The sequence below is a fragment of the Argiope bruennichi genome, chromosome 10 (assembly GCF_947563725.1).
Source record: "Argiope bruennichi chromosome 10, qqArgBrue1.1, whole genome shotgun sequence".
NCBI lineage: Eukaryota > Metazoa > Arthropoda > Arachnida > Araneae > Araneidae > Argiope > Argiope bruennichi.
In genome coordinates, this window is record NC_079160.1 from 29,113,727 (window position 1) to 29,141,535 (window position 27,809).

General features: G+C 24.6%; 1 protein-coding gene across 1 annotated transcript; it reads right to left on the reverse strand.

Moving 5' to 3' along the window:
• Window positions 1-181: 181 nt before the first annotated feature.
• LOC129988306 (tyrosine-protein phosphatase non-receptor type 11-like) lies at window positions 182-27,535 on the reverse strand. The gene is made up of 15 exons (XM_056096505.1): window positions 27,378-27,535; window positions 23,541-23,672; window positions 21,481-21,675; window positions 20,169-20,331; window positions 18,683-18,910; window positions 17,504-17,600; window positions 15,687-15,766; window positions 14,554-14,706; window positions 14,336-14,467; window positions 13,378-13,529; window positions 10,960-11,027; window positions 6,983-7,134; window positions 3,970-4,187; window positions 1,724-1,872; window positions 182-1,089 (listed from the first exon to the last, which is right to left on the reverse strand). Exons 1-14 carry the CDS (start codon window positions 27,389-27,391, stop codon window positions 1,740-1,742), a joined length of 1,917 nt encoding a protein of 638 aa, XP_055952480.1. The 5' UTR covers window positions 27,392-27,535; the 3' UTR covers window positions 182-1,089; window positions 1,724-1,739.
• Window positions 27,536-27,809: the final 274 nt, after the last annotated feature.

A 27,809-nucleotide genomic window follows, 5' to 3' on the forward strand; every position in this document is an offset into this window, starting at 1 on the left:
AGTTTTCAATTAATTTTAATCTTTAATTTTCTAATTTAATTCTAATTATTTTTTTTTCTTTCTACTCATACTCTTTTACTTGATATTACACAAATTATCAAACTGATTCATAAAAATTTACCAAACGTCAATACAAAATATTCAGAAATTTTTAAAATGTAATGTATGATAAATTTATAGTTCTATATAGCATAATATAAATTTTTCAATGCACAAAACAGCTTGAAAATTTAAATTAGAATTACTTACTTAATATGGCTATGAAATTAGATTTAATATTGCACTTTAAAAAGTCTAACCACTTCTCAATGGTACAGAGATAGTACAAGACTGAAAGAAAAAAAATTGATAAAAAGAAAAGAAAAGAAAAACTGATTAATTCTTCTAAGACTTTCCTGTTTTACAAAGTAACCAACTTATTAAAAAAAAAAGAATAAAATTTATTTTATGCACTTGCATTAAATCAAAGTGAGGAAATGTATAAGAAAAATCAGTATATATTTTAATAAATTAAAATAGTTAAAATCAAATTATAAACATTATTTCAATCAATTCAAGTAAAACAACTCGTTCAAATCATCAACAGTGATTAAAATGTTGCATGGCAATATTCTTTCATTCATTTAAATATACAATTAAATGAGTCAAATAAAGAAATCAAGGAATTTCTGCATCCCTTAGTAAAAGGACATAAATGCCATTATGAAGCTCTATATATCTACAGTAAAAAAAGAGGCACTTTACATGCCATTTGTTTTAACAGCAATTTTCACATGAAGAATAGAAAACCTTGTAGCTTATTTTGTTCATGACCATCACTTTATAACAGAATCAATTTGAAACAAATGACAATGAAGAAATGTAAATTATTAATGCCTTATCCCAAACTGGAATGAGCAGTTGAATAAACCTATAGGATTAAATAAATTATTTTTTTGATTTATTTTTTACTAGTGAAATTAAAAGAAAAAGTCAGTAAAATTTAATATGTAATTTTTTGCTTAGCTACACAAAGATGCAGTATCTTATTTCAGCTTGTAGACAGCTTACACAAAACGGCTAAATGGCAACTTTTAATTTTCTGGAAATCTGAAATAAACAGAATATGCAACATTTACAAACTCTATAAATATATATAATAATTTATTTTTCAATATACAAAAATCCACATTTTCTTCTTACAGAAATCACTGTGAAATTCAGCCAAATCAGTGACACTAAACAATCTGTATAAAATAGTTCTAAGGAAATTAGACCAGACCAAAAAACTAAAAATCCAATAATTTTTAAAGCTCATTTTTCCTGTTAGATATAAAGAATTTCTAAAAATTGAAAGAAAGTTTAAATAAATATTATGAATAGCAATTCAGATGCAATAATAATAATTAAGTATATCCATAATATTTCATTTCAAAGGAATGTCAACAATAATAATAATAATAATATATGAGAAAGAGAGATTTCAAAAGACAACCAAATTTTGATTTAATAAAAACCTTATTTAGCTATTTACAAAAAACTGAAAAAAAATCTTTTGCAAAATTTTTTTAGCATTCATGAGTGCAATTTGATGAAATTCCATTCAATCTTTTGGATTTCTATAAAATAAAACCACTTTTGAATTTTATTTTTATTTATACACAAATAAAGAAATTCTATTTATATTTCTGATTGAAAGTTAACACTAATTAATGTGGCAGACTGATTAATACCAGCTTCCTACCTGCAATAATGATTTGTCATGATTTTCTTGGAGGTGGTGGAGGTGCAATTGTAGGTGGAGGCCCAATATTGAAGGGTGAACTCAAAGGCACTAAAGGTTTATCTTTAAGGGGTATATTTTCATATAATTGTAAGGGTTCATCTGGTGGCCTGAGAAAAATAAAATTGTTCTAATAACATAACAAAACAAAATCAGGAACCTGACCAAAGAAAAAAAACTTAACTAAACTAAAAGTATAACAAAAATATAATAAGGCTCAAAATAAATATACTAAGACAAAATAATATAAAAATATAATAAAGCTCTTTAAAAAAGAATCCGAATAATATTTGTATATAATATATAGAACTCTACCGTAAGAGAGGCATTAATTTTTATTTTGATTCCATGATGATGATGATACATTCCATCAAAAGGTAATGGATATTTAGATATACAGTGACAATAATTGAAAGTAAAAATAATAAACAAATAATAAACCCAAAACACAAAACTACAGAAAATAATTGAATAAAAATTCAAAAAAGAAAAAATGAAATTTTAATCTGAACAGTATTTTAGGCCATTGAAACTTAGGAAAACTGAACTTGTTTCAATATGCTCCAAGTGAATCAATCAACTTTATTATAGAGATGAGAAAAGTAGTCTCTGTAACAAGAATCCAAAACTAACATTTTTGGATGATTTCATTAAGCAAAGGGGTGACATCTAATCAGTAAGATGAATGCACTTTTAGAATTCAATGTTAGGCATTGAATTACATTTCATTAATAGCATTTTTTCTCCTATTTAACATTTTGGGCATACTAATTCAATACAAAACTTATACATTTATTGTTTGTATGACTAATGTGATTAGACAAAATAATTCATGGAGCACTAAGCCACCTAATTCTGCTGATAAGCATGGTTTACTGTATTGCTATATAAAATATGTTCTCCTGCTCTATTTTATACCCCATCCCTATTTTGAAGAAATCAATACCATCTGGCACATGCACAAAAGCATGCATGATTTTTGTAATTGAGAAAAGATGGACTTGTGTTGAGCTGCAATGAAAGTTTCTATAATCTATTCAAAATAAATATATGAATGAAAATTACCAAAAAGTACTGCATAGAAATTTTTATACCAAAATACGTATATTTTCATGCTTTTTCTTAAATTATTTTATTTTATTATTTTCCAATTTACTTTAAATTTGAATTTTTGGCCTACCTTGAATGTATTTGCATATAAAAAAAATTAAATTTATTAATGTCATTAATACTATATACAATATCAGAAATATGAAAGAATAATTGCTTTAAAAAATTAATATTAGGTAAAATAGAGTTCTAATTATAGAAATGCTTGAAATTAATAAGAATTAATATTGAAAATAAACTGAAAATCATAGTATGATTAAGGAATTATCCTTTGAACTTTTTATAATATGGTATACTTTTGCCAAGTACAAATTCAAGATTTTTTTTTTTAATTGTCAAATACATATACTTAAAATGAAATTTTTAATCAAAATCAATTTTTAAAAATTCAATGGAAGCAATGGATTTTCTTTCTAACTTTTAAAAACTCTTATTTGAATTAGTTTAGACAGTGTGATTTTTAATGCATGGCAAGTTATATTTAATGCAAAGAAATTTTAATGTAAATTCACAAGAAAATAAACTATAAATTAAATTATAGGGATAAAGTACTTCTTAAAGATTATAAAAATATATAAATGAAAATAATAATAAAACTGAGAGTTAAAAAAATCTACATCAGCATAATAAATTCATTAATAATAAAATGTACAATAAATGTCTTCATCTTCGCCCAAAAAAAATCACTAATAAAATTTTATATATAAATATATTCTGTTTTTTATGAATTCAATATCAGAATTTAGATTTTTCAAGTATTAAGTTTCAAAAATTAATTATTAATATTAAAAAATAAATATGTGAATATGCATAGAATTCAAAACATATATAGTTTAATTATCATGATATATATAAACGCATTAAATCAATTCTTTTTTTTTTTTTTTTTTTTACATTTCTCTTCCTTCCATATTCCCCCTTCAGTAAAAGAATATAAAAATGATTGGTAAATATGTGGAAAGGAGGCAATCAATGAAAAGAAAAAAATAAAGGTAAATACAATATACAAAAAATTATGCTACATAGTTATAAGATTCTTTATTGTGGCATTAGATTTAAATAATACAAAATGAAATAAATAAAGGAAAAAAATATACCGAGGGACTACTGCATCAGGACTTATTCTTGGAGGCACAGGTGGCTTTAGATTCTCACATGATGACCTTGTCATAATAGGAGGCATGGTCGGTGTTGGTGGACTAAGCGTAATAGGACATGATGTAGCATTTGAAAGCACTTTTAGAGGCTCGGTAGCACCTGCTGCTTCAGCAGTATATTTAATGTTTGTATACTCTCTTCCTAACTGGATGCTTTTCTGCAAATATAAGAACATTTTTAAAGCAGCAAATATAAAATCATTTTAAATATTAACTTTTTTTAAAGCAATTCTCTTTTCAATATAAATCCACTATTATAATCTAAAAATTCTATCAATATATTCAGCAACTTTTTTTAAAATCACTTTTGACTTAATTTCCTTCCTCTCGATAAGATGAAATTTGTCATGTTATAATTTTATAACTGATTTTTCACTAATTTAACAGTTGTTTTCTTTTATTAGTCTTAGGAATAGTTTTTGAAGGCAGTACATTCACAAGATGACATATAAAAGATGTATAATAAAGAATACAACATTGCATTCATGAATCTATGTATTACTCAAATGTACATAGTTGACTAATTGAGGACTTACAGAATGAACGCAATGAGATAACCAAGACAAGAAGCATAATTGCAAAGATATTTATCTATGGTTCAGGTATATTAAAATTCAAAGTGTAAAAATTGTTTGTTTTCAAACTCTGATAATGAATGTGTCAAAATAAACAAGATAAATACCTCAGATGTAAATGTAATGAACTATTTTATTTGAGCATTACAATCCAAGATGCCCTGAATCTAAAAAGACTGAGCTCTATGGTATAAGAAATAAATAAATAAAAAAAAAAATCTAACTGAAAAAAGAGGAGATACAATAGGACCAGAAAAATTCTAACAGCATTGCTTATATTAAGCTGTCACCTTCTGATTCATAAGTGATATAATTAACAACACAGACGAATACAAAAATCCCTAGAGACCGATATTCATGGATCAGGCAGAAAAAAAATCATAAAATTGACAATGATCATGAATTGAAAAAACTTCAAATGAAAAGTAAATTGGCAAACAATTATCTTGCTAGAGGAATAGCAAGTAAGTCTTACTCTCTTGGATTAGACATGACAAATAAGAAACTCACTTATTATATAGTATGCAGTCTAAAAGGAAAATTTTCCAAAGTGTAAGATATTCTCAAAGTAAGAAGTATAAATGGATGAGCTAACTTCTCACAAAAAGACTATCCAACAGAAAATCCATTTTGTTCCATCAGTGAGATTTTTTTTTTTTTTTTTTTTTTTGCATTAAAGTTTTTAAGAAAAGAATGAAAAAGCAATAATTTGCCAAAAATCATTGTAGAAATGTTTTATTCAAAGTAACATTTTGTAGAAATTTTATTATATATTTATTTTATTGTAGTATTTATTGTAGAAAAGTCTTGTTAGGAGCCTTTGTTGCATTTGAAGATGATCAAATCATGTAGCTAAGGATTACTTTAACAGAAATAAAGGTACAAGAAACGATACCTTCGACGGAAATAATAGAAAAAAACATATCACCATATCAACCAGTCAGTTAAAGAATGAGATGCTGCAAATTCAATTTTTAGAACTTCTACAAATCCAGAAAAATATGTGACAAAATGTGGCTTTAAACAATGAAGCTTCTTTGAAATATAATGTTCCAAAAAAAATATTTAACAAGCAAATATTATAAAATTTTGAGTGAAAGGTTTGGGACTATAAAAGCGTATAAAGGATGGTTAGCCTAAAATTATTAATTTTTAATATTAATTATATAAACAATTATTTTGTATCAGTTTTAATAGGAATAGATTATAAAATTAAAATAATAATAATTGTGTAACAATATTTAATAAGGCATATAAAAGTAGCACTTTCAAATCAGCACATTGATATATTTAATTAGATATGATTCCACATAAAACTAGGACTGAGCTTGAATGACCTTTAGATTTATGTAATGCAAAACTTCTATTGACAAGACATGAAAGCATTATAAAATGATCAGGTATAAAATGCATTCACACTACAAACTAAACAGTGTTTAATGTGTGGTGCAAATTAAACAAAAGATATTTAATTTGTAGTAAATGCGGCACAAATTAAACACCTTTTTGAGAAACATAAAACACTTAATAATCAGCAGAAAATTGAAATCAAGATGTTGCTTCACTATAAAGAACTTAAGTTCAAAATCATACCCTAAATTATTAAGTTATACAATCCTGCACATAAACATAAATAAAATTATTGGTTATACTCTGGTTTGTAATTTTAAATTCTTTTCTCAATATAACAAATTGTGAAATTTATGCATTCATGATCCAACATGTGAATTTTGTATTCACTACTGAAAATTGAACTTAAGAGAATATAATTAATCATTAAAAATCAGCCGTTTAAATTCTGCTTATGGCAGGCTAATTAAAGTGGGAAAATTAATTAGAAAAAAATACAATTTTTAAAAATATTTATGTGTTTTTTATTGAAAAGAGTTACTTTGAAGTATTAGTGAAAAGAGTATTTGAAGTTGTTTCCTTATTACATAACTACATCTATTAATAACAGCAAAAAATTTTCACTAAAATAATGCAGCTCTTACATTTTTAACAAAACATTGCATATAAATATTATAAACACACATTCACTATATTTGTATGTAAAAGTCACAAATTATTAGCCATAAAAAGCACCAATTACTTTAATTTGACATCATTTTAGTTTTGCATTTCTAGCTTCATACTCCCTCTGTTTTCCAAAGAAACTTTTACGGAATCACAAACAGTTTACAAAAAACTTTTAAGCTCATCATTTAAAACAGAATTATTAGTCTGGCTTCTCTATCAATATTTATTAGCATTAAAACTACTATTTAATGAAGTCATGAAAAAAATGACAACTTTACATACGTAATTTCTTATTAACATTAAATATTTAGAATTAAAAAATAGTTTTAATTCTACACAATAATATACAAGAACTTTACCTGTTCAGCTTGTATCCTTTGTTGTAAAGTATCAATATAATGTTGCACAGCTAAATAAACAAATTTGTATTGGGCTTCTGTTTGGACCATGCCAGATCTTTGGGATCGTACCATCTGGATAGTTCGCTGAATGTCTATCTCACAATCAAGGCCTAAGAAATAAACATAAGCAGACAATTACTTCTGCAATGGATAATGAAAATTACAATTATGCATTGAAAGTAATTTATAAACACAGGATATTAACAAAGATATTGAAAAATGAATCAAAAATATTTCAAAAATGAAGTTGCAACTAATAGAAGAGAGTAATTTTAAGAAAATGATTAGTAATATGAGATAGGTAAGCATCTTTCAGGTATTTAGTTTGGTTATTTATTCAAGGCTTGGGTAAATGCTCAAAACTGATAATTTATTGAAACAATAAGTATATAGAAGTAATTCTTGTATACTTATTAAGTTTATAGAAGACATATATATGAAAAGGATGAATGACTGATCCATTTTTAATTACAATATATAAAAGTTAAAAATTTATAAAATACATTGTTTTTAATATTTTTACATTAAAAAATTATTCACATTATTTATAAAAAATTCTATCAAGATTCAGAATAAAATGTTCCAGAATTTAAATGATACTGCAAGATAAATTTTCTCTAATTTGAAACAATGGAACTTAATTAGAATAACAATTTTTAAAGCCTGGTTTACATTTCAGAACCAAATATAAAGTTAATTATATACCTTGAATCAAATTATTCATCTGATTAATACAATTAATTTACATTATGAATAAGAATCGAAAAAAAATTATGTTTATTATGTGAGGTTCCACCATATATGGAGACAGCAATATCAGCTTATATATAAGTATATATATGCAAATAGAGCTTACTGAAAAATAAGTCACCATTTTGCATATTTACTCTTAAAAATAAATACCCAGGTATTTTACATCAATAATGGGTGACTAATATTTATTGTTTCAGTTAATATACAAATACAGAATTTTGCTAAACACATAAAAAATACTAAGCATTAAACTTAAATTAAGGTTCTTGTAACTAGCAAACTTTGGCAACCAGCTTGTTCATCGTAATTAATTATTGCTAAATCTTCAATTAAATATTTTATATAATTTGGTCTTAATACCCTCTTCAGCAAAATATTCTTACGCTTGAAATTTTTATAGTCATACAATTCAGACTATTTTACACCATTTTGTTACTGTACTATGTATTTCCCTAATTTTCAATCATCTCCCCTAAAATCTCTAATTTGAAATGGGAAAGGCTAAAAACTTCAACAAACATAAAAACATATACATTTTTTTTAAATTTAAATACGGAAAATACAGTCAATTCAGTACTGAAGTCTTAAGAGTGCTATAGAATATTTTTTTATACTTTATGATACATCTCAGGGGATTATTCAGTAAAAATTCAACTTAAAATCCAAAGCATTTTCAAGTTATAAAAAAAGATTATATATTTTGATAATCCTATAATGTTACAGGAAAGTACAAGCTATAATAATTTTTCTTCACTGCCTACTTGTGAAGTTCAAACTTAGTTATAAATGCAGCAAAATTTCAAAAAGTATATTAAATGCATACCTTAAATAGAAACCTACTAATTATGGAAAAATAAGACGGTTCCTTACCTTCATCTTGTTAAATCTGCTTAAAATATTTCTTTAAATTAATAAAAAATACATAAAGATTAACTACAATTAAATTGGATAATTGAATGACAATTTTTTAGAGATGATATAACTAAATTTGTGCCGTAATAATATTGAAAGCTATCACGAAAAGACATCAAAATTCCAGTTAATATTTAATTAATAATTTTAATTAAAATATCAAAAGAAATCACACTGAAACACAGGTCTCCATCTTCCCAGATATATGTCAATACCAAATAAACTAAATCTAATTCTAACGGTCTGTTCGGTAGAGCACTAGCATACATGCACACATATTTATCTCTACTAACAATAAACATGAATATGTGTGTTTTGTGCTTATAGCAAAGTTTCCAATCTTGTCATTATACCTTTGAACCACTAGACATGTAAAATTTTTTACCATAACTTCTGAAAATATTATAGCACAAAAATGCTTTATATCATCTAATAATTCAAACAGTTTATTTCTAAACTATTCGAGAAAGGTATACACTTTCAATTGAAAAAATCAGTCCTTCAATCCTATGAATCATATTTAATAAAATATTCTTAACACTCTTACTTTTAAATCAAAAAACAACTAATTCTCTTCAACCAAATCTGACCTAATTATGGAGCTTTGAATATCATTATTTTAGGGCAATCTGCAATTTCATTGTTTTATATCAAGCAATAATTAATAAAATCCAAGTGCTTATAGACATATTTTCCTAGAAGTGATCTAAAATTGTACATTTTTATAAAATAATATGCATGCAGATTTTCATTACTCAAATCAGTTTTTGTTACAAAAATGGGGAACCATTTTTTTTTATTAGTATGTCAAAAATATTTTATTAAATAAAACTCATAAAGCAGTCTGTATAAAAATCTAAAATTTACTAAAAAAAAAAAATTTGACTCAAACTATATAAAATATAATTATTTACTTCATTTAAGCCATCTTTTCTTATTAGTTGTATAGGCCTAATATTAATGATTAGAAAACAGCTGTTGAGCTTTATTAAACCAGATATCTTGCATATGTAAAAAATGTTTATCTTATACAAAACAGAATTATTCAAATGATAATATAGATATGTTAAATGGTCTAAGAAAACATTCTCATGGACTTATTTTTCAAGAAAATATTATGTCACATATTTATTTCATTTTATACAAGATGTACTGAAAATTAGTTTTCTAGGTTTAATTTGTAGTGAGAGTTAATTGAGCTAATGAAAGTTTGTAGAAAACTTTTTAAATCAAGCTTTTGTTAACATGGCGTACTGATAAGTTTTTTAATTTGAATTTCACATGGCAAGACAGAGATAAAAGCTTTTTAATTTAAGCTTTAAATGTGTGCTGTAATAACACATTTAAAGTTAAAATATGATATGATATAAAAGTTATAGATATATTGATAAAATATGCCAATGCTTTTATAAATAAACATGACATATCTTATCAATATACCAATGGCTTTTATCAATAGAAACACTGACAAAAACTAATTTTTTTCATATATGCATTAAAGTGCTCATGCAAATTAAATTTTAATTTTATTTCACAAGAAATACGATACTGAGAAAGACGCTTAAAATATTTTTTCACAATCAATTAAAAATAGAAGAAAAATCACAGGCCACAGAAAAATGATAAGTATTACTGAAAAGATATTTTTTTTTTAAATTTTTAAAATGATGTAAAAATCTTTTTGTGCTATAATAATTTTGTTAGTTCTAAATTTTTAATGAATTAAAATTCTAAATATATATATATATATAATTATTTTGGGATGCTTGATTCTAACCTCCAAAGTATGCATCAGCAAAGTTTGGAAGTTTTATGCCAAATAGTCTTATCAATAGAGTGCCAACACATTCATCTTTATTAAGTAAAGGTGTATTCATATTACACTAAATATATGCTTAAGGAAATGCTTTTTTCACAGCAAGTGTTTTTTTTTTTTTTTTTTTTATACAATAGTAAGAATGTGCATTACATGATTTATAATTGAAGCCATAAATGCAATTAAAAATACTTTAATACTTTTAAACTACCTCCCTTTAATTTTTTTCTAGAACAACTCTAAAGCAAATATTCATTGACTGTAATACTTACATCATATGCAGTTGCCATTTTCTCATAAGTTAATGACTTATTAATTGTTTTCATAGATTTAAAGATTTATAAATTTGATACAAGCAAATATTATTATAAAGATTTTTGTCTTTGAAAGAGCTACTTAAAAAGTTAAATTGTTCATTCAGATAAATAAATGCAAAGACTAATAAAACAAATACCTTGCTTTTTGATTAGATCTACAATCATGTCAATAACAATAAATGTTCCTGTTCTTCCAATACCAGCACTGAAAAATAATAAATAAAACCAAAGGTTTACAAAATAAATATTTTTACCATTCACTTCTTAAGTTCATTATGTATTTTAATATGTTCACTGCATTATAAGACATGAATGGCTGATATCAAGAATATCTTACTAGAAAATTTGGAAAGATAGATCATTTATATATATAAGGTTATTTTTCATCAATGCATTTTGCAATGATGCTTGAATAATTTCCCAAACTTTGTTTATAGCAAAGTAGTAAATGGAAGATAAATTCACTATGATCGAGACAAGAATGACATATACTTTATGCTAGTAAAGAAGCATATTAAGGGAGATTAATACATTATTTCAAAACTCGGAAAGCTACCACCAATAAAAGATCAACATAATTTCAAATAATTTAGGATAAAATGTGATATTATATGTATATAAATACACACAAACACACATGCAAACATGTATTTTTAAACAGGCAAATAGCAATTTAAATAAAATATTAAAAATTAATTTATGTAATTTCATAGAATTGCTTACTTTTTCAATTATTTTAATAGATTTGTTTACATGGTCTTTTTTAACATTAATTATTTAAAAACAATATCGAAAAAAATTACTAAGAAGTGAAATGTGTGGATAAATTTATAAAAATGTAGCTTGAAAAGATTAAAAAAAATATGAAAAAGAAAAAATTGAGAACAAAATATCTTGTCTTCAGTACAATGCACATATTACAATAAGAGAAGATAATTTTTTTGCGGTAAAGAATTATTTAAAATAATTTAAATTGCTTTTTTGGGGTAAGGGGAAAGGATAGATGTTTAACTATTTCACTACTAACCTGGCCATAATTATTAAGTTTTGACTACCTTAAAGAGTCAGAGGATTAAGTTTTGGGAATTATTATGTTAAACTTTTAATTACTTTTTATTATTTAAATCATGCAAATCATTAATGCAATTTATTTAAATCCTTATCAGAGGTTGAATGTTTAGTATGGTGAATAAAATACACTGATATAGACAAAGGTTTTATATTTTCACTTCAAATATTGAAGAATCTGTAAAAGAATATAAGATTCTTTTAGTGAAATCTGCATGTTAACAAGTTTAAGAGATGATGAATTGCAAACAGAAAGGTACAGTGGCAGCTCCTCAGCTCAAATATTAGCAATGCTGCAAAAATATTTATCGAGACTGCAATTTTTTTAAAAGCTACTTTATATGTAATTAGCCTAAAACTTTTAATTTCAGAGCCATGTATGAAGTACATTGCATTTCAAGCATATTAAATAACCAGCATATGATATTAATTCCTAGTAATTTTTTCAATAGAAAATTGATAAATGTTGGAATGATAATCCAAAAGATAAAAGTATTAAAGCTTCCCTCCTTCCACAAATTTCCATCATTGCCCAATCAGCTCAATAATGTTCTTCCAAAAAGGAATATTAAACATGATATGCAATAACTGATCTGCAACATTCATAATTTTTTACATATAATAATTAATAATAATTGATCCCTCATAAAAACTTTAATCTGAATAACATTTTTAAAATTATTGCTGCACCGTCTTTGAAAGAATAACCTCTTTTAAAAGAAAAATTCTAAATTCGAAGGTTAAAAAGTGTTGCTTTTTATCTTCAATCAGTCAATCATCTGTGCATGCAATTAACTTTCATGGACCACATCTATCTTTATGGTTTGTTTTCTGTCTTCTCTTCATATTCCCCTCCCCATTTTTGTAGAACAATAAACTTTCAGAATTAAAAAGTCAAACATATAATGTAAAAGAGCATCAAACGTTTTGAAAAAGAAAAGTAAGGAAATATGATTAAAAAAATTAAAAAGTCACATTAAAAAATAATTTCAGATAGTACTGCAGTTCTGAATGGCAGCCCCTCGATAAGCATCGTGAAATGATAATGACTCATTGAATGTTTAGAATTTCAGTAAGCTAATAGCTATTCAATAAATAGTCTCTAAAATATTTGTCATAGGTAAAATTACTCTGAAAAGGACGTTGAAAAGTTTTCTGACTGACAAATTTCACTGGTGTTTTTATCTAATGAAATATATATATAAGAAAATATGCACAGTATTTAGGCATTCAGCATTCAAAAACATTCTATATTCTTTATGATACAACAGCATATCACATAGTATATAATCAATCTTGGAGTTATACATCTGATCTTAAGTAAAAGTTTGGGAAGATAATGAGCACATATTATATAAACATAAATGAATCTGTGGCATTAGATATTCCTATTTATAGCAACAGTAATGTTATTGTATTGAATTAAACAAGTTTAAAAATTTTTCATTCAAATTCCAACAAATGTGCTAATTTTAATGTTTATTTACCTGCAATGAACAATGATAGGTCCAGCTTGTGCTACTGATTCTTGACGATGATTCACATCATGTAGGAAATTTAAGACACAGCCAGGATCAGATGGAACACCATGATCTGGCCAGGCAGTAAAATGATAATGGAAAATTGTGCGTGTTTCCGTCTGAAATTATAGCTTTAATTTCATTTTAATTTACAATCATTACATATATCTCATTATTTTGTAACTATCTTAAAAATAATACTACATTTTCCAAATATGAAGATGAAATGCGAGTTGAATTTTATAATAACTTTAAATTTTTATTTTTATGGGAACTTCTAAACTTCTATTCTATAATTTTTATGGGAACTTCTTTTTATGGGAACAATAAATCTTTTAATTTGATGTGTTAATATATTACTGCATTATTATGAGCAGAATCATGTGTTGCTTTTCCTAATTATAACTCAATATACTCTTATGTATTTTATGTACAATCTTATCTATAATTTTAAGACAATAAAGAATCCTTTTACACATTTCCAATATTTTTTATATTTATTATTAAAATAATATTCCATAATTTATGTTTGATTTTTAAATTTTCTTAGTCAAACCCCATCTTTTTTTAAGAATTTATATACAGCTCTTTAAGCAACAATTTTTAACTAAAACTTTGACAAGACTGAGAAAATAAGACACATTTCAATGCAAAGTTTGAGATTGAGGTAATTCAGCTTTAAAATACAGAATTATGGGAGTAGAATTAAAAAAGCCTTTAAGCATATTCATTCTTCCTTTTTTTACTTAAAAGATTTATTCATTGAAATTATGAACATTGAAAATAGCATTGTTATTAGATAATTCTACAATATCTTCTTATTTCTATCTTTATTGGGAAAGTAAAACTGATTTTATTGAAATGTTATATGAAAAGTCATATACAATATATTCAAACAATAAGACATAACATAAATACAACTTACAGAGCCTTCTTTTGTCAAAGAAAATTCTCTCAGTATATAATCAGTAGTTGAAGATTCACTTAAATTTTTCAAAACAAACTTCCCAACTTCCTTTGTTTGGTTTAGATCTGGCCAATATCGAGCACATTTGTTCTATAAATTTGTTTAAAAATACAACAATTAAATATATATATAACAAAAGCAGAGAATATATGCCAATTTATTTCAATTATTCATACTTTGCCTCTTTCAATTTCTTTAGTTGTCATTACAATTACTCGAGTATTCTCTTGCCAAACCATCCACCAGAAATCTGCAACAGTATTGTGCAAACAACCTTGAGTTGCAATATAATACTTCTTAGGACCATCGCCTACTGTATCTTCATCGGGCTATATGATAAAATGGGGGGAAAACTAAATTTCAAAAATCAATATACATAAAAAGAAGCAACTTCAACATTAAAAGTAACAAATCAATCTACTTCATAATTATTTTTTAAACTTTATAAAAAGTTTTGAAAAATAATGTGTATTATAATTATAATATAAAAAGTTTGTAGTGCAGATAATTTGAAAGAAAAAAATGTTAGTAAATATTACTCATACTAATTTTAACAAAGAAGCATTCTCAATATTTAACATACAGGTACATTTTGCTGCAGACTTACACATGCAGTGGGCATTTTTATATATATATACTTTTACTTACTTACAATATGTACTTTTGTGTGGATCAAGCTGCAGTGATAGACTGCGAAAAGTCTAAATGTACATTTTCTGCATGTAATGTGTTAAGAATAAAATTAATTTTGCTTAGTTTTTTTACATTAATGCTTAAAGAGAAGCTACATGGCTTTATTTGAGATGGATATAGTAATTTTAATTGTGTTCAGATGAAAAGATGGGTGGTCTGGTGCACATTCTAATTTCCACATCACACCAGCAAGAACATGTTTGATCTTGAAAGATGTGCACCAGATCTATATGCTTATCAGACCTTGAGTAGAAATTGGATCTTAAGCTTTAAAATGTTCAAATTTAATTATATTATCATTAAAAATAAATAGTTACGGTTCATTAGTTATTATGTCAGTTCCCAGTAATCCAAGTTAAAAAGCTTCAGCTAAATCAAATTTCCATAAACATAAATAATAAAATATTTTTTAAATGTTACAGAAAATGAAATTAAAAAATTATTTTCTTAAAAAAAAATAGGTGATTCTAAGTAGCTGCACTTGGTTTCCAATTTTAACTGAATAGATAATTTTTTTCAATTCTATGCTACTGTTTTGTATTAGCTTATTCCTCACCTGTATGTTAATAACAAGGGAAAAAAATATCAGAATTTCTTTTTTAAGGGGAAAACTCACCATTATGTAATTAGCATTGACATAATCTGAACCAGTAACATTGGCATCTACTTCCTTTAATATTACTCGTGTATGATCAACTGCAAAACAGAATAAAAGTCTAATAAAAAAAATAATGGATTGAAAATATGATAAAATGATTGAATGAAACAGTTGATAAAACAAATATAAAATAATTGATACAAAAAATTGTTATATTCGCAATGATTAAAAAGCACAGACATTTCTGAACTGTTCAATATTTAACACATCTTAATTAAATCTAACTTTAAACCATAGAACCATTCATAATTTAAATTTAGTTTGTTATTAATTTAGTTAGCATAATTTAAAAACAAAGAATTTGCTTTTTAATATTAATTATTATTCATTTTTAAAAAATGAATAGCACTCAACAAATTTATATAATTATATTTTTAACTATGTGTTAAAATTAATCCATTTTCAAGTTTAGTTAAAAAGCTGAGCTTAATATAATAAATGCAGTACAATATAATAATTACAAATAATAATCAATTTTCAAATAATTTATTCATAATTCAAAAGGTAAATAAAATATATAAAATAGCAAATAACTACTCTCTGTTCTCTATATAACTATTCTCTCTGTAGATTGGGATAAAAAAATAAACTTCATAATTCTTTATTAACATTTTTTTTATGAAATTAAAGCTGGTAATATTTTCATAAAATTCAAACTTTTACCAAGCTGTCATTCAAAAACATTATTCTTACAATGCATTTAGCATGTTACTGGGCTGATTTAAAAAGAAACTGAAATTAATCATCACAAAAAGATAAAAATGACTCCAAAAATAAAAAAATAAAAAAACACATAGTTCCTATTTCAGAATTTTGAAACTGCATCTGTAATACAGCTGATCCAGTCCCTCTGAAACTTTCTAATTATGAGAAACATCTAAATACTTAATCATTTCCTGCATTTTTAAATTTTATTCAATGTAGGTTTTATGTAAACTATGGAAAATAGTTACGAAGCATTATATATTTGACAAAATATTATTAGAAAATTCAAAAATAGCAATTATACTGTTATAAAGCTGTTTTAAAAAGATTATTTATGTATAAAAATAGATCATGCAAAGCAAGACCATAGAAAGAAGAAACATATGGAATTCAAAATTCAATAAATAAAGCCAGATTAATTTATCAAAAATCAGAATTTTTGCATAAAAATTAAGAGGGGACATAAATGCTATTAAAAGTTTTTATCCATGTACACAAACATTATTAGTTATAGATTTAGCATGTAGTGTAACTGTTGATACGAAAAGCTGTGACAAAAAAGAGATCGAAAGAGAGAAAACAAAATTTTCTGGCACATTAATTTTTAAAAATAATTTTTCTTTCACTCTAACACTAAATTAAATTTCCAGAAAATTTTTATCCAATTGAAGTAAAAATAATATAAAATAGTGGGTATTTCAATCAACAAGGAATCATTTTACCTGTTTGGAAAATATTTAAAAATTTCGTTATGTATACAAATTTACATTTCTTACAACATTTCTATATGGGCCATTCCATTCTTGTATAAGAGTTTTAAATTATACAGATTCAACTGTAATACATTATTTCTACTGAACCTACATACCTTGAAACAGAAAAGTCTAATAAACAAAACATAATTAAATGAAATCAGAAGAAGTGAACACTGACAGAACTATCAAACAGATTCATTTTACACTTTTAAAAAGAAATAAAGAACATTTTTTTTTTTTTTAATATGCAACCAAAACATTTAAAAATAATTACTGTTTATACAGAAAGCAATATTTAACAAATTTAAATCTTACATGGGAGAATGTTCTTATATCTATTTTTTGATCGGTTTTCAGGTTTCTGCCCTTCTTTTCTGCTGTATAAATGCTTGCACTCTTGTTGTTGAAGGTACTGCAAGTAAAAAATAAAATTAAAAATCTTTGAAAAAATATCCATGAAAAGGTGATAGAAGTAAAATTTTAAAATATATAGCAACAAAAAAAAATATGATAAACAATTTTTAAAGAACAATTTAAGTACATATCAAAAGAAATAAGATCTTTCATAAAATAAAAAAACTTCAAATTTAGATACTATGACAATATGATGAAATACGTACACTGAAAAGAAAGCCGGATTGTTCTACCATAAAGAACTATGTTTTTAACTTTAAAAATAGTTTCCATTATTAATATAAAAAAGCAATTATTGTGCACAACACTAAACTATTCATTCTTTATACAGTCATGAAACATGATCAAATTTAACATATTAAATACACTCATTTTAACATGGAGTCATAAATTCATTTATTAAATCAAAACAATAAATAAAAAAACATATAATTTTAAAAAATAACAAGAACAGCTGAAACAAAATGATTTTTTTAAATAAGACTACAAGTGAAATTTCACTGTTTAGTTTCTGAAAAGCAAATTAATATCAGTAAGTAACTTATTTTGTAACTCAATTTATTATTAAACTACCTACTGGTTTAAATTATTAATTATCCAACAATATATTTGAATGATATATTTAAATTTAATTAAATGTAATTCAAACTTGCATAATAGAAACAATAATTACCTGAAAATCAATAATTTTAAAGTTAGAAATTATAAATTATATATATTTTTGTAATTTAACCTTTGACAAAGCCTGTAACAGAAGAAAAATATTTTTGCCCAATGTGAAATATAAAGCCACAAATAACAAACCAGCAAAATTCAAACAAAAAAGCACAGAAAGAGTAATAATAGTTCCATGTATTCCAATGTATATAACAATTTTCATGTTGTGAGAGTTATTACATTGTTATTAAATCTCAGCTTTGAAGAAAACAATTTAATTATAACAAAGAAAATTTATTTAGGTATACAAGAAAAATCATATGTAGTTTCACATATTATATTATTTCATAATTTAATAAGGACACATGAAAAAGTAAATTATGCCACTGACATTTAAATAAGATCCACAATATCATTTCTTACCTCAAATTCTTCCCAAAAACCTGCCTTTCCACTACTTTGGCTGTTTTCTTTTGCTAATTGTTGCACTCTGCATTCAATAGTTGAAGCTGTAATACGTGTGGCATTAAATGGCATCTTTAAATGGACAACTGTTCCGGTGGTTTCAACCATAGGATTCTTTTTATAGTGCTCTACTAAGTCTGTTAAACTATCAAATTTTTCTCCACCTCCAACATCATATTTGCCATCCTTTAAAGGAAAAAGATAACTTATTCTTAACAATTTATTAATTAATAATTTTTGAAACATTAAAGATATTTTTTGTAAAAATCAAAATCTAAAATAAAATTGTGCTTTGTGCAAAAGAATCATAAAAGCAATATTTTACATAATTATAGTAGACTATTATAGTTTACAAAATTATAATAAGGTTAATATAAAATTCTAGAAAATATTAGTATAATTCAGCATTTTGTAAAAACTTATTTAATAAAAACATCATATGTAACAGAATACATAATAGACACACATAATATATTGACGATACAAATTTTATAATTCTAAGCATTGAAGACATACTAAAAATTAGCATTATGCTATTAAAGAAATGCAATACACATTAAATTTTAATCTAAAATATTGAAGATTTTAAAACAACACACACTTTCTTGTAATACAAATTAAAAATTAAATATTTTTCAATAACTCATTTCTGAAATAAATATTATTTAGAAAATAAAGAAAGAATTAAAACTTCCTATTTTTTTTAATTCCACATTGTTTCATTATTTTCTAAAATATTCTAATAAAAGTTTTGCTTAATTTTTAATTAATTATTAAAATAGAGATTTTAATTCAAAATTTAATTTGGTTCAGCTCATTTTCTTAAATAAGAATTTTAATTTAAACCTATTTATTGATAATCATTTCCCATAAAAATTTCGAACCACAATCATATCAAAGAGGACAAATTCTAAAACAATGTTATTAACTTGAGCAACAAAATACATTCTTGAAGGGGGGGAAAAAATCCTTTCTTTTGGTAAATTCTTTGTTATCAATAGTTATAATTTTTTTAAAAATATATTTTCACATTAAAGGGATATTTAGATAGCTATTCTTTTAAGAAAGAGCTGCTGGAATGGTTCAGAATAATAGTTGAAAAGTTTTAAAAAGTGCTATTTAAATATAGTTAGCAAGAAAGAATTGTCAATTTCATAGCAGAGTAAATTTTTAAGAATTTAGCTATTATTACAAAGTTGGTATATTAGAGTGATCTATTTCTCCAATATAGAATATAGCTTGAAAGAATTTTTCTAAAATTCAACATTATGATATTTAATTTGCCAATAAAATAATTATGAGAATGCATAAAGTTTTATAATATTGCAGGTTCTCTTAAGTTAGCATCACACTTTATATCTGAATATTTTTCTCTTCAATACATTTTACAAATAAATATAAACAAAATATAAAGAAGCATGAAAATAAATTATGCAGTACACACTTGATAACGAATCATAACATGAGTAACTTTGTCATCTGTTCTGACTGACAGTACAAAATCCCCTGGTTTGCTTTGGCTTTCACGAACCAAGAAACTTCCATTTTTTCCTTTGTCCATCAGAATTCGCTCAGCTTCCTTCCCAGACAAAGGCCCATGAAACCATCTATAATATAATATTTTAATAACTAAAACATTTATATTTTCAATATGAATGACAGAAATACTATACTAGAAATCACAATGCTTTGATCTCAATCCAATAGGATATTCGTATTAAATGATGGTGTACCTGACAGCTAAGCAATCCATAAGAATCAAAAGTTCTTTTGTACAATGTGTATGCCAATGTAATTTAAATGTATTAATAATTAACAGACTGCTTTTATCAAAGAAAGATCAAAGTTCTTGTAACAAAAGGTAGAGCAACTCCTATTAAAAGATACTGCTAATCTAAGAGAAATTTCATATTTCACAATAATACCTTTGAATATTTTAAATGTCAGAATGTTTAATTTGGATTTATCTAATTTAAAAACTTCACAAAGATCCAGGTACTTGAATCTATAATGCGCATAATGAAAATAAAAATTTAGCTAAGTAAAACTTTCAATACTAAAGAAATAATATATGAAATAGGAAGACACTTTAATTACCAATATAAACATTTCAATAAACAATTCATTAGATGATATCCTTTATTATCTGAGGAAGACTCAGTAAACTATCCTAAATAAGAATTACAAAAAAAAAAAAAAAATTAATGTTATTAAATCTTATTTGAAAACTGTCTTTTAACAATCCTTGAAAATTTGATACATAAAGTAAGCAAAAGTTATTTGAAATTAATTATCTTAATAATTTTATATTTCAGATTTCAGCAGAAAGCATGCAGGCTAGTTTACAACAATGTTCTGCAAAATAATATTCTGATAATACTGATTCTGATAAAAAGATAATTTTCACATTGAAAAAAAAATACAACAATAATAATAATGATTCAGATGCCAAAATCTGGATCCTACTGGCAAAAAAAAGCATAAGTAAGTTTTCATTTTGGAGCAACATACTTTCTACAGAGATACTTCACTGGAAAATTTCTAATGATTGTGATTAGTTTTATTTATTTATTTACTTTTATAGCCAAAAGTTTATCATGAAATAAATAGAGCAATGTATTCAGAAAAGAAAATTATTCCCACCATTTATTCAGAAAAAAAAAAACTAAAACTAAATGTAAATATTGTTCTTAACAACTTCATGTATAAATAAACTTTATTAGAAGCAGAAAAATTATTTATATAAGGCAATATACCTTTCTGTTGTAGGGTCAGCACACACTAATGGATACTTCAACTCAATGACTTCACCATTTTTCTCTTTTAGTTGACCTTGATTTTCCATGTAATATTGCACAAGTTCAGCTAAGGTAGCAAACTTTTCACCCCCATATAAGTCATAATAGTCACCAGTATTTTGTATTTTTATGTGTGTTACTTCTCCATTTCGTCTGTAACAAAGCCATTAGAATTATAATACAAAGTACATACTACAACAATAAACATCCAAATGTGTTGGAAAAAAAATCCACCAAAAAAATTTTGATACATAGTAAAAGACCGGGTACCATAAATATATCAAGAGATCCTCTTGTATGAATTTTCCCAATGAATAGATTTAACAAGAAGCAATATGTTTGGTATGTGTGTTTGCAAGGAGTCCAAATTAATAAAATATATTTCAAGTTTATTTTCATAAAGAAAGAATAAAAGACTGGTAGAAAAATACAAATGCATTATGTTGTTTCAAGTAGAAAAATGATATTTTTAAAAAGTTTTTGTTTTTTTAAATGAAAATGAATTTTAAATTCTCAATGCTTAAGGCAAAAATCTTCAATAAATTGTGGAATGTATAAAATTAGAGATAAATGCTTTTTTTTGGGGGGAGGGACAAAATTATAGAATTATTTAATGGACTATAAAATCAATTCAATAATTTAAGGCAAAAGTCTTCAATAAGTTGATAAATATGCAATTACAATATGATTTAGTTTATTAATATTTAAATCAAAAATTGAATGATATAAATTTTATTCACATATAACTTTATATATGTCCAAAGAGCAATTGGTTTCAGCCAAAATATTTTACTTACAAATTTTATCCCAAAATGTTAAAAGTAAAAAAATTCATAAATCATGAAAAACTAAAAAGATGACTTCATAATGTAGGATCCACAAACCAAGCAACTGATATAAAATTAAATTTTGATTTTAAAAAAGCATATTATTTTAGATAAATTTTCAATGCAGAAAAATAGGAAAAAACAACATATGTATTAAAATCATTATTTAAACAAAAATAATTCTTTATTATCTATTCAGAATATTAGCCATAAAAAGCATAAAATAAAACAATCCTGTGTCTTAAAGCTACCATTTAAATACCCATTATTTTCAATTTCAATAATATGCAGATAACTGTACATTAAAATTTTATCAACTTGAATTATCTATGATAGTTAAAAAGCAACTTTAATTATCTATAATTAAAAAGTAAAACATATTTTATAAAAAAAAAAAATTTTAAAGAAATTTCCAATAAAATATGAGTATGTAAATGTTTCAAATGCATCTACTTTTAGTAATAAAGTACGATAAAAGTACAGCAATCAGTTGTCATGTACAATATTATCAGATAAATATTTGTAATTAATGCCAATTTACATTTGCAATATTTTGTTTTACATTGTATACATCTCTAATATAGCTATTCACAAGACTATAATAAAAAAAGTAAAATTTTAAATAAATTTTTCATGATTGAGACATGCCCCAATCTTTTCTATAGAAAATTTAATACATTTTTTTTATACAGTTACAACAACCTTCCACTAGTAGCAGCTATTCCCTTCACCAGATAAATATATATTTCTTATTCTCTCTTCTAGACATTCAACAAAAATGTTGATTCTTGAATAAAAATGGAAATAGCATAGTAATGTCTATAGCATAGTCAAACAAATTCAGACCCTCTATAAAAGGATTTCTACATTCAATTTTTTTTTAATTTTTCAGATATAGAAATGTTAATTTTTTACTTGTTTCACACCATTTAAAAAAATCATCCTGTAACAACTAATTTACAATAATATATTCTAAGAAAGCCTAATGCTACTAACTAGGATTCTAGAAGTTTTTTTGCTGTTTCTACAAGTTACTTGATGTAACAGCATCACATTTGATTACAATAATTTCTATGATATCCCCACTTATCTAATGGGAACTTAGCTTATCTTTTTAAGCAATTTCAAGCAAATACATAAGGCAGAAACAAAATATGCAAATATGAATGGCTGAACCAAGTCTAAACTTGCCTCACAGAGAGAGTGAAATCCCCAGGATTTGATTTACTAGGCCTTGCTAGAAAGCTACCATCTAGCCCTCTGTCTGTAAGCATTTTTTCAGCATCAACACCAGTGATGTTTGGGTGAAACCACCTACTATGACTGAAAAATTAAATAAGAATTAAATCAAAAACATACCTAAGAAAAATCCTATCATATAAATACATTAAAAAATTATTTTAAGTAGGTGAACAATTCAATTTTATTGTCATTATTCTTCCAATACATAAAATGAAAATAAGCTTTATCTTACAAAAGAGTTTACTTAACATTTAAATTCTCTCTATCAAAATTTTTTTAAATTGATATAAAAATAAATTTTTTGTATTCATTAAACAATTTTAACACTAATAGTTCATGACTATTTCCAAGTTTCTGGAGAAAATATACAAAAAAAAATAACAAAAAAAAACAATGTAAAAAGGCACAAGATAGGTAAACACTTATAACCAGAATGAAAAAAAAAAGTAACTTGTTGCCTACTTTTATAAATTATATATTAATGTCACATTAAGAAATTACCAAGCTTTTTAATAAGAATAGAAAGATTAAACAAGACTAAATAAGAATTTCATCAGTTTTTATTTTTATTGGAAGTTTTTTCCTGAAATAAATATATAATAAGCAACATGTTGAAAAGTAAAAAATTAATCCTCAGAAATAATTATTTTGAAGTAAAAAATGCTCCTTTCTCTCTTCAACAGAAAGCCATTAAGAAGCATCTTACTATAGTTATTTGTTTCAAGAAATAATGCATTTTATAAATAGTTTTTTTAAATCTACTAATTTGTAACAAAAAATATAGAAATTAATGCATCATAGATAAGCATATTAGTATGATGCCAAATCCTTATCTGCTATTTACAAATTTTTTTAAGCATCACTTCATTTTTCTTCAAAAATAGCAAAAATACTTATCACGGAGCATAATAGCCAATATAATTATTTCACTACTTAATGTCATTCTAATCTGGTATCATAATAAAATGAAAAAGGTAATCTATGAGCTAATAATTTTCCAGATGGTAAAACATATAACATATTGGTGTCTTTTATTACATCATAACTAGGAAGCAGGAGAATAATTAGGTAACACAGCAACAAAATAATTTCAAGCTGACTACAATACCATAAATTTAAAAAATCAGTGAGGAATTTGAAATTAAAATTATAAAAAAGATTTGCAGTATTTTCTTTGAATCTAATTTTTGGTTGCAGTTAGAAATGCCATTTACAGGATAAGATCTGTGGATATCTCTTTATTGGGAGTATTTAAATTCTCTTATTGATATTTAAGACTTTTATTAGGTTTGATTCAATCAGCCTTAGAGTTCAAAAGGATAATTTTCTGGCTACTCCAAGCTATTATACATTAAACATAACACATTCTAAAAGTTTTATAATAAGATCAATGTTTTTTTTTAATGAAAAGGCAGAGCTATATTTTTATCTCCACATGTTCCACATTCTTCACATATATGGATCAGCTTTTCAAATGTACTTTGAAAAACTATTTAAATATGCAGCCTCAAAGCAAAATATTTTAACATTTATAAGCCAAACTCTATGTGAGCAAAACACATAATCAGTTTGGACTAGTAACATAGTATAGAGGAGACTATTTAATACAGTATGAATGCCGAATAGCAATCTACATATTAAGCTGCATCTATTATTATTTGAAAACAACATGGAATAAAAATGTTCAAAGCATTTTAATTTCACAGTTTTTGATTTATGATTAGCCTAATATTTATATTAATTGTGTGTGTGTATGCATGCAACCCAATATTACTCTTCTTTTTCTCTTTTTTATAACTCTCTAACTCTACAACCCAAACTCACATATGAAAATGAAAGTCTTATTTTACTATGATATTTCAGAGAAAATGTATGAAATTGACTTGAAAATTATTTTTTTTAGAATACAAACTTATTGCTTACAAATTACCACTAGAATTATTGTCCTGCTTAAGGTAAATTTTTATATGGAATTGGGAGTTTAAATAAGTTCAATTATCCAGAACAATATAAAATATCAATATATTATTAATGCAATTAGTAATGAAAAAATAGTTTAGTAATAGTTTAGTTTCTTCTTTATTAAATTCTTAAAATTAGATTGTTCCTACTTATTTGTTTAAATACATATTTGTGTGGTTTCATTTTTTATAATTTTTTTTTCTTATTCATGGGCAAATAATTAGCTGACTACTGAAATTAATTTAATATGTTGCTTATTTCTTTCATAATTTTTAAGAAATCAATTAATTTGTTTATAATGAGTTGCAGAATAAAAATTGAAAATTATAATAAATTCATTATTTAATGTAGAGTTCTTGAAAAATATAACTTTTATCATTATATTCAGCTAGGCACTATTGATAGAAATTCAGATCAAAATGAAAAAAGTATAAATTTTTAACCAATTAACTATTATATATTTTTTTAATAATTTGTACCTTTGGAGAAAACAAAATTATTCCATTCATTTGTTAAAATATTTGATATTACTCTATGCAATAACAAAGAAAAGAGCACATACAATTCTTATTTGGAAAGACATTTTATTAATAATTATTTAAAAATTAATCCATAATATTATCTAATTTAAAATGATATATGAATTGTAATTTATTATGAAGTTCTAATTTTCTTTAATTATTATATATGCAAATAGTTCATTAAAAATTTATTTACTTTTCAATTAAAAAAATGGTAGTAAAAATAGGTAAGTAAAAATTCCTATATTTTTCCAATATGATATAATTATATTGTAATGTTTTAAAGCCATTTAAAATTTCTTTCCAAGATAAATCTTCAAGCATTACTCACAATCTTTTTCGTGGTCTGACATTAAAAGATTTCACCTGATTCTTTCTCAAAATATTAAATTTTGCCATTGGAGAAAAGAAAAGGGTTCCAAATATAAAGAATGTGGACAAACTACTTTTCAGTTAAGTGTTATCAAAGTGTGTTATCTTGGAATTCCATTTCAAACAGAAAAGACTAGATAGCATTTTAAAGTATGAACAATTAATCTATTCTAAACTTTCTATACTTTGACAAGTAATGTAAAATATAAAAATGTTGATGTTCATTCACTCAGAAAAGGTTACAAAGTTAAGTATAAATCTAATTTCCATTATAACAATAAAAACAAATTTAAATAAAATATTTCCAGAATTTTTATGCAATCTTTTAAATCAAAATAATTGTATGTGAGGACCTTTAATATATTTTAATATCTTATTATATTTTTATTAAGAAAAGATTTCAATGATTTTTTACATTAGAATATTGCTTCATCTTATAATTGTTTTATTAGATAAAATCTGAAAAAATTAAAAACTAACAAAACGTTTGCGCAAATTTCGTGCGCCAATTTCGGTGCGTTAGAATATATATTTAATTTAATGTTTAAAGGCTGATACTGACGAGCATGGAATTATTGTAAGCTGAAAAGCCAATTACTCAGTTTCGCATTTGTGAGCACCATTAATAGAACTTTTTGAAATCAGTTCTCGCTTTGAAAAATTCATTTATAAAAAATAAATTACAATGCTTCGATGAACTTGACTTAATTGAATCGTAAGTATTTAAAAATATAAAATATTCCCAATTCATTGTATCATTAAAAAAATTGTATCGCTAGAAAAAACGTTTTGAGCTATGCCTTTTGTATCAATCTTTGCAGTAAAAAAAGTATCAAGCTTTATCCTTAAATCCCATTAAATTATATCTTCTTAAATTAAAATGAAAACCGGGCCCATGATTTCAACTTATCGAAAGAAGAAATCAGCCTACCTTCGAGTACCCATTATTCTTCAGGAAATATTCCACATTTAATATATGAGAAAGTCACGATCAATTTAGTTTATGTCAGCCATTTAGCCGATTATTTTAAAGTAAAAAATAAATTTACCATCTTACAAATACTGATTTAAAAAATAAATAATTACATTTCTAACAAGACAAAACAGTTACAGTTAAATATCAGTTAGCAGCATATTGGACTAAAAAGTTTGGCTTTTTCCTCATTTGTCCACCGACCTTAAATAAATCGTCGTAATTAGCGATATATAACCCAGATTTTTTGAATAACAAATATTTTTCTAAATATTTGTTAAAATTAACTGTCATTTCAACCACACTTTTAATTAATTTACTTATTACTATTAATTCATTTTTATTAATAATATTTTATTCTTAATTTATTAAATAAAAAGTTATTTACTT

Excerpts from the sequence above, each read along its gene's own strand:
- LOC129988306 (XM_056096505.1), bottom strand. Across the intron at positions 4,188-6,982 it reads AAAGGATACAAGCTGAACAG|AAAAGCATCCAGTTAGGAAG; the intron begins GTAAAGTTCTTG and ends TTATATTTGCAG. Across the intron at positions 1,873-3,969 it reads CCTGATGCAGTAGTCCCTCG|GCCACCAGATGAACCCTTAC; the intron begins GTATATTTTTTT and ends TATTTTTCTCAG.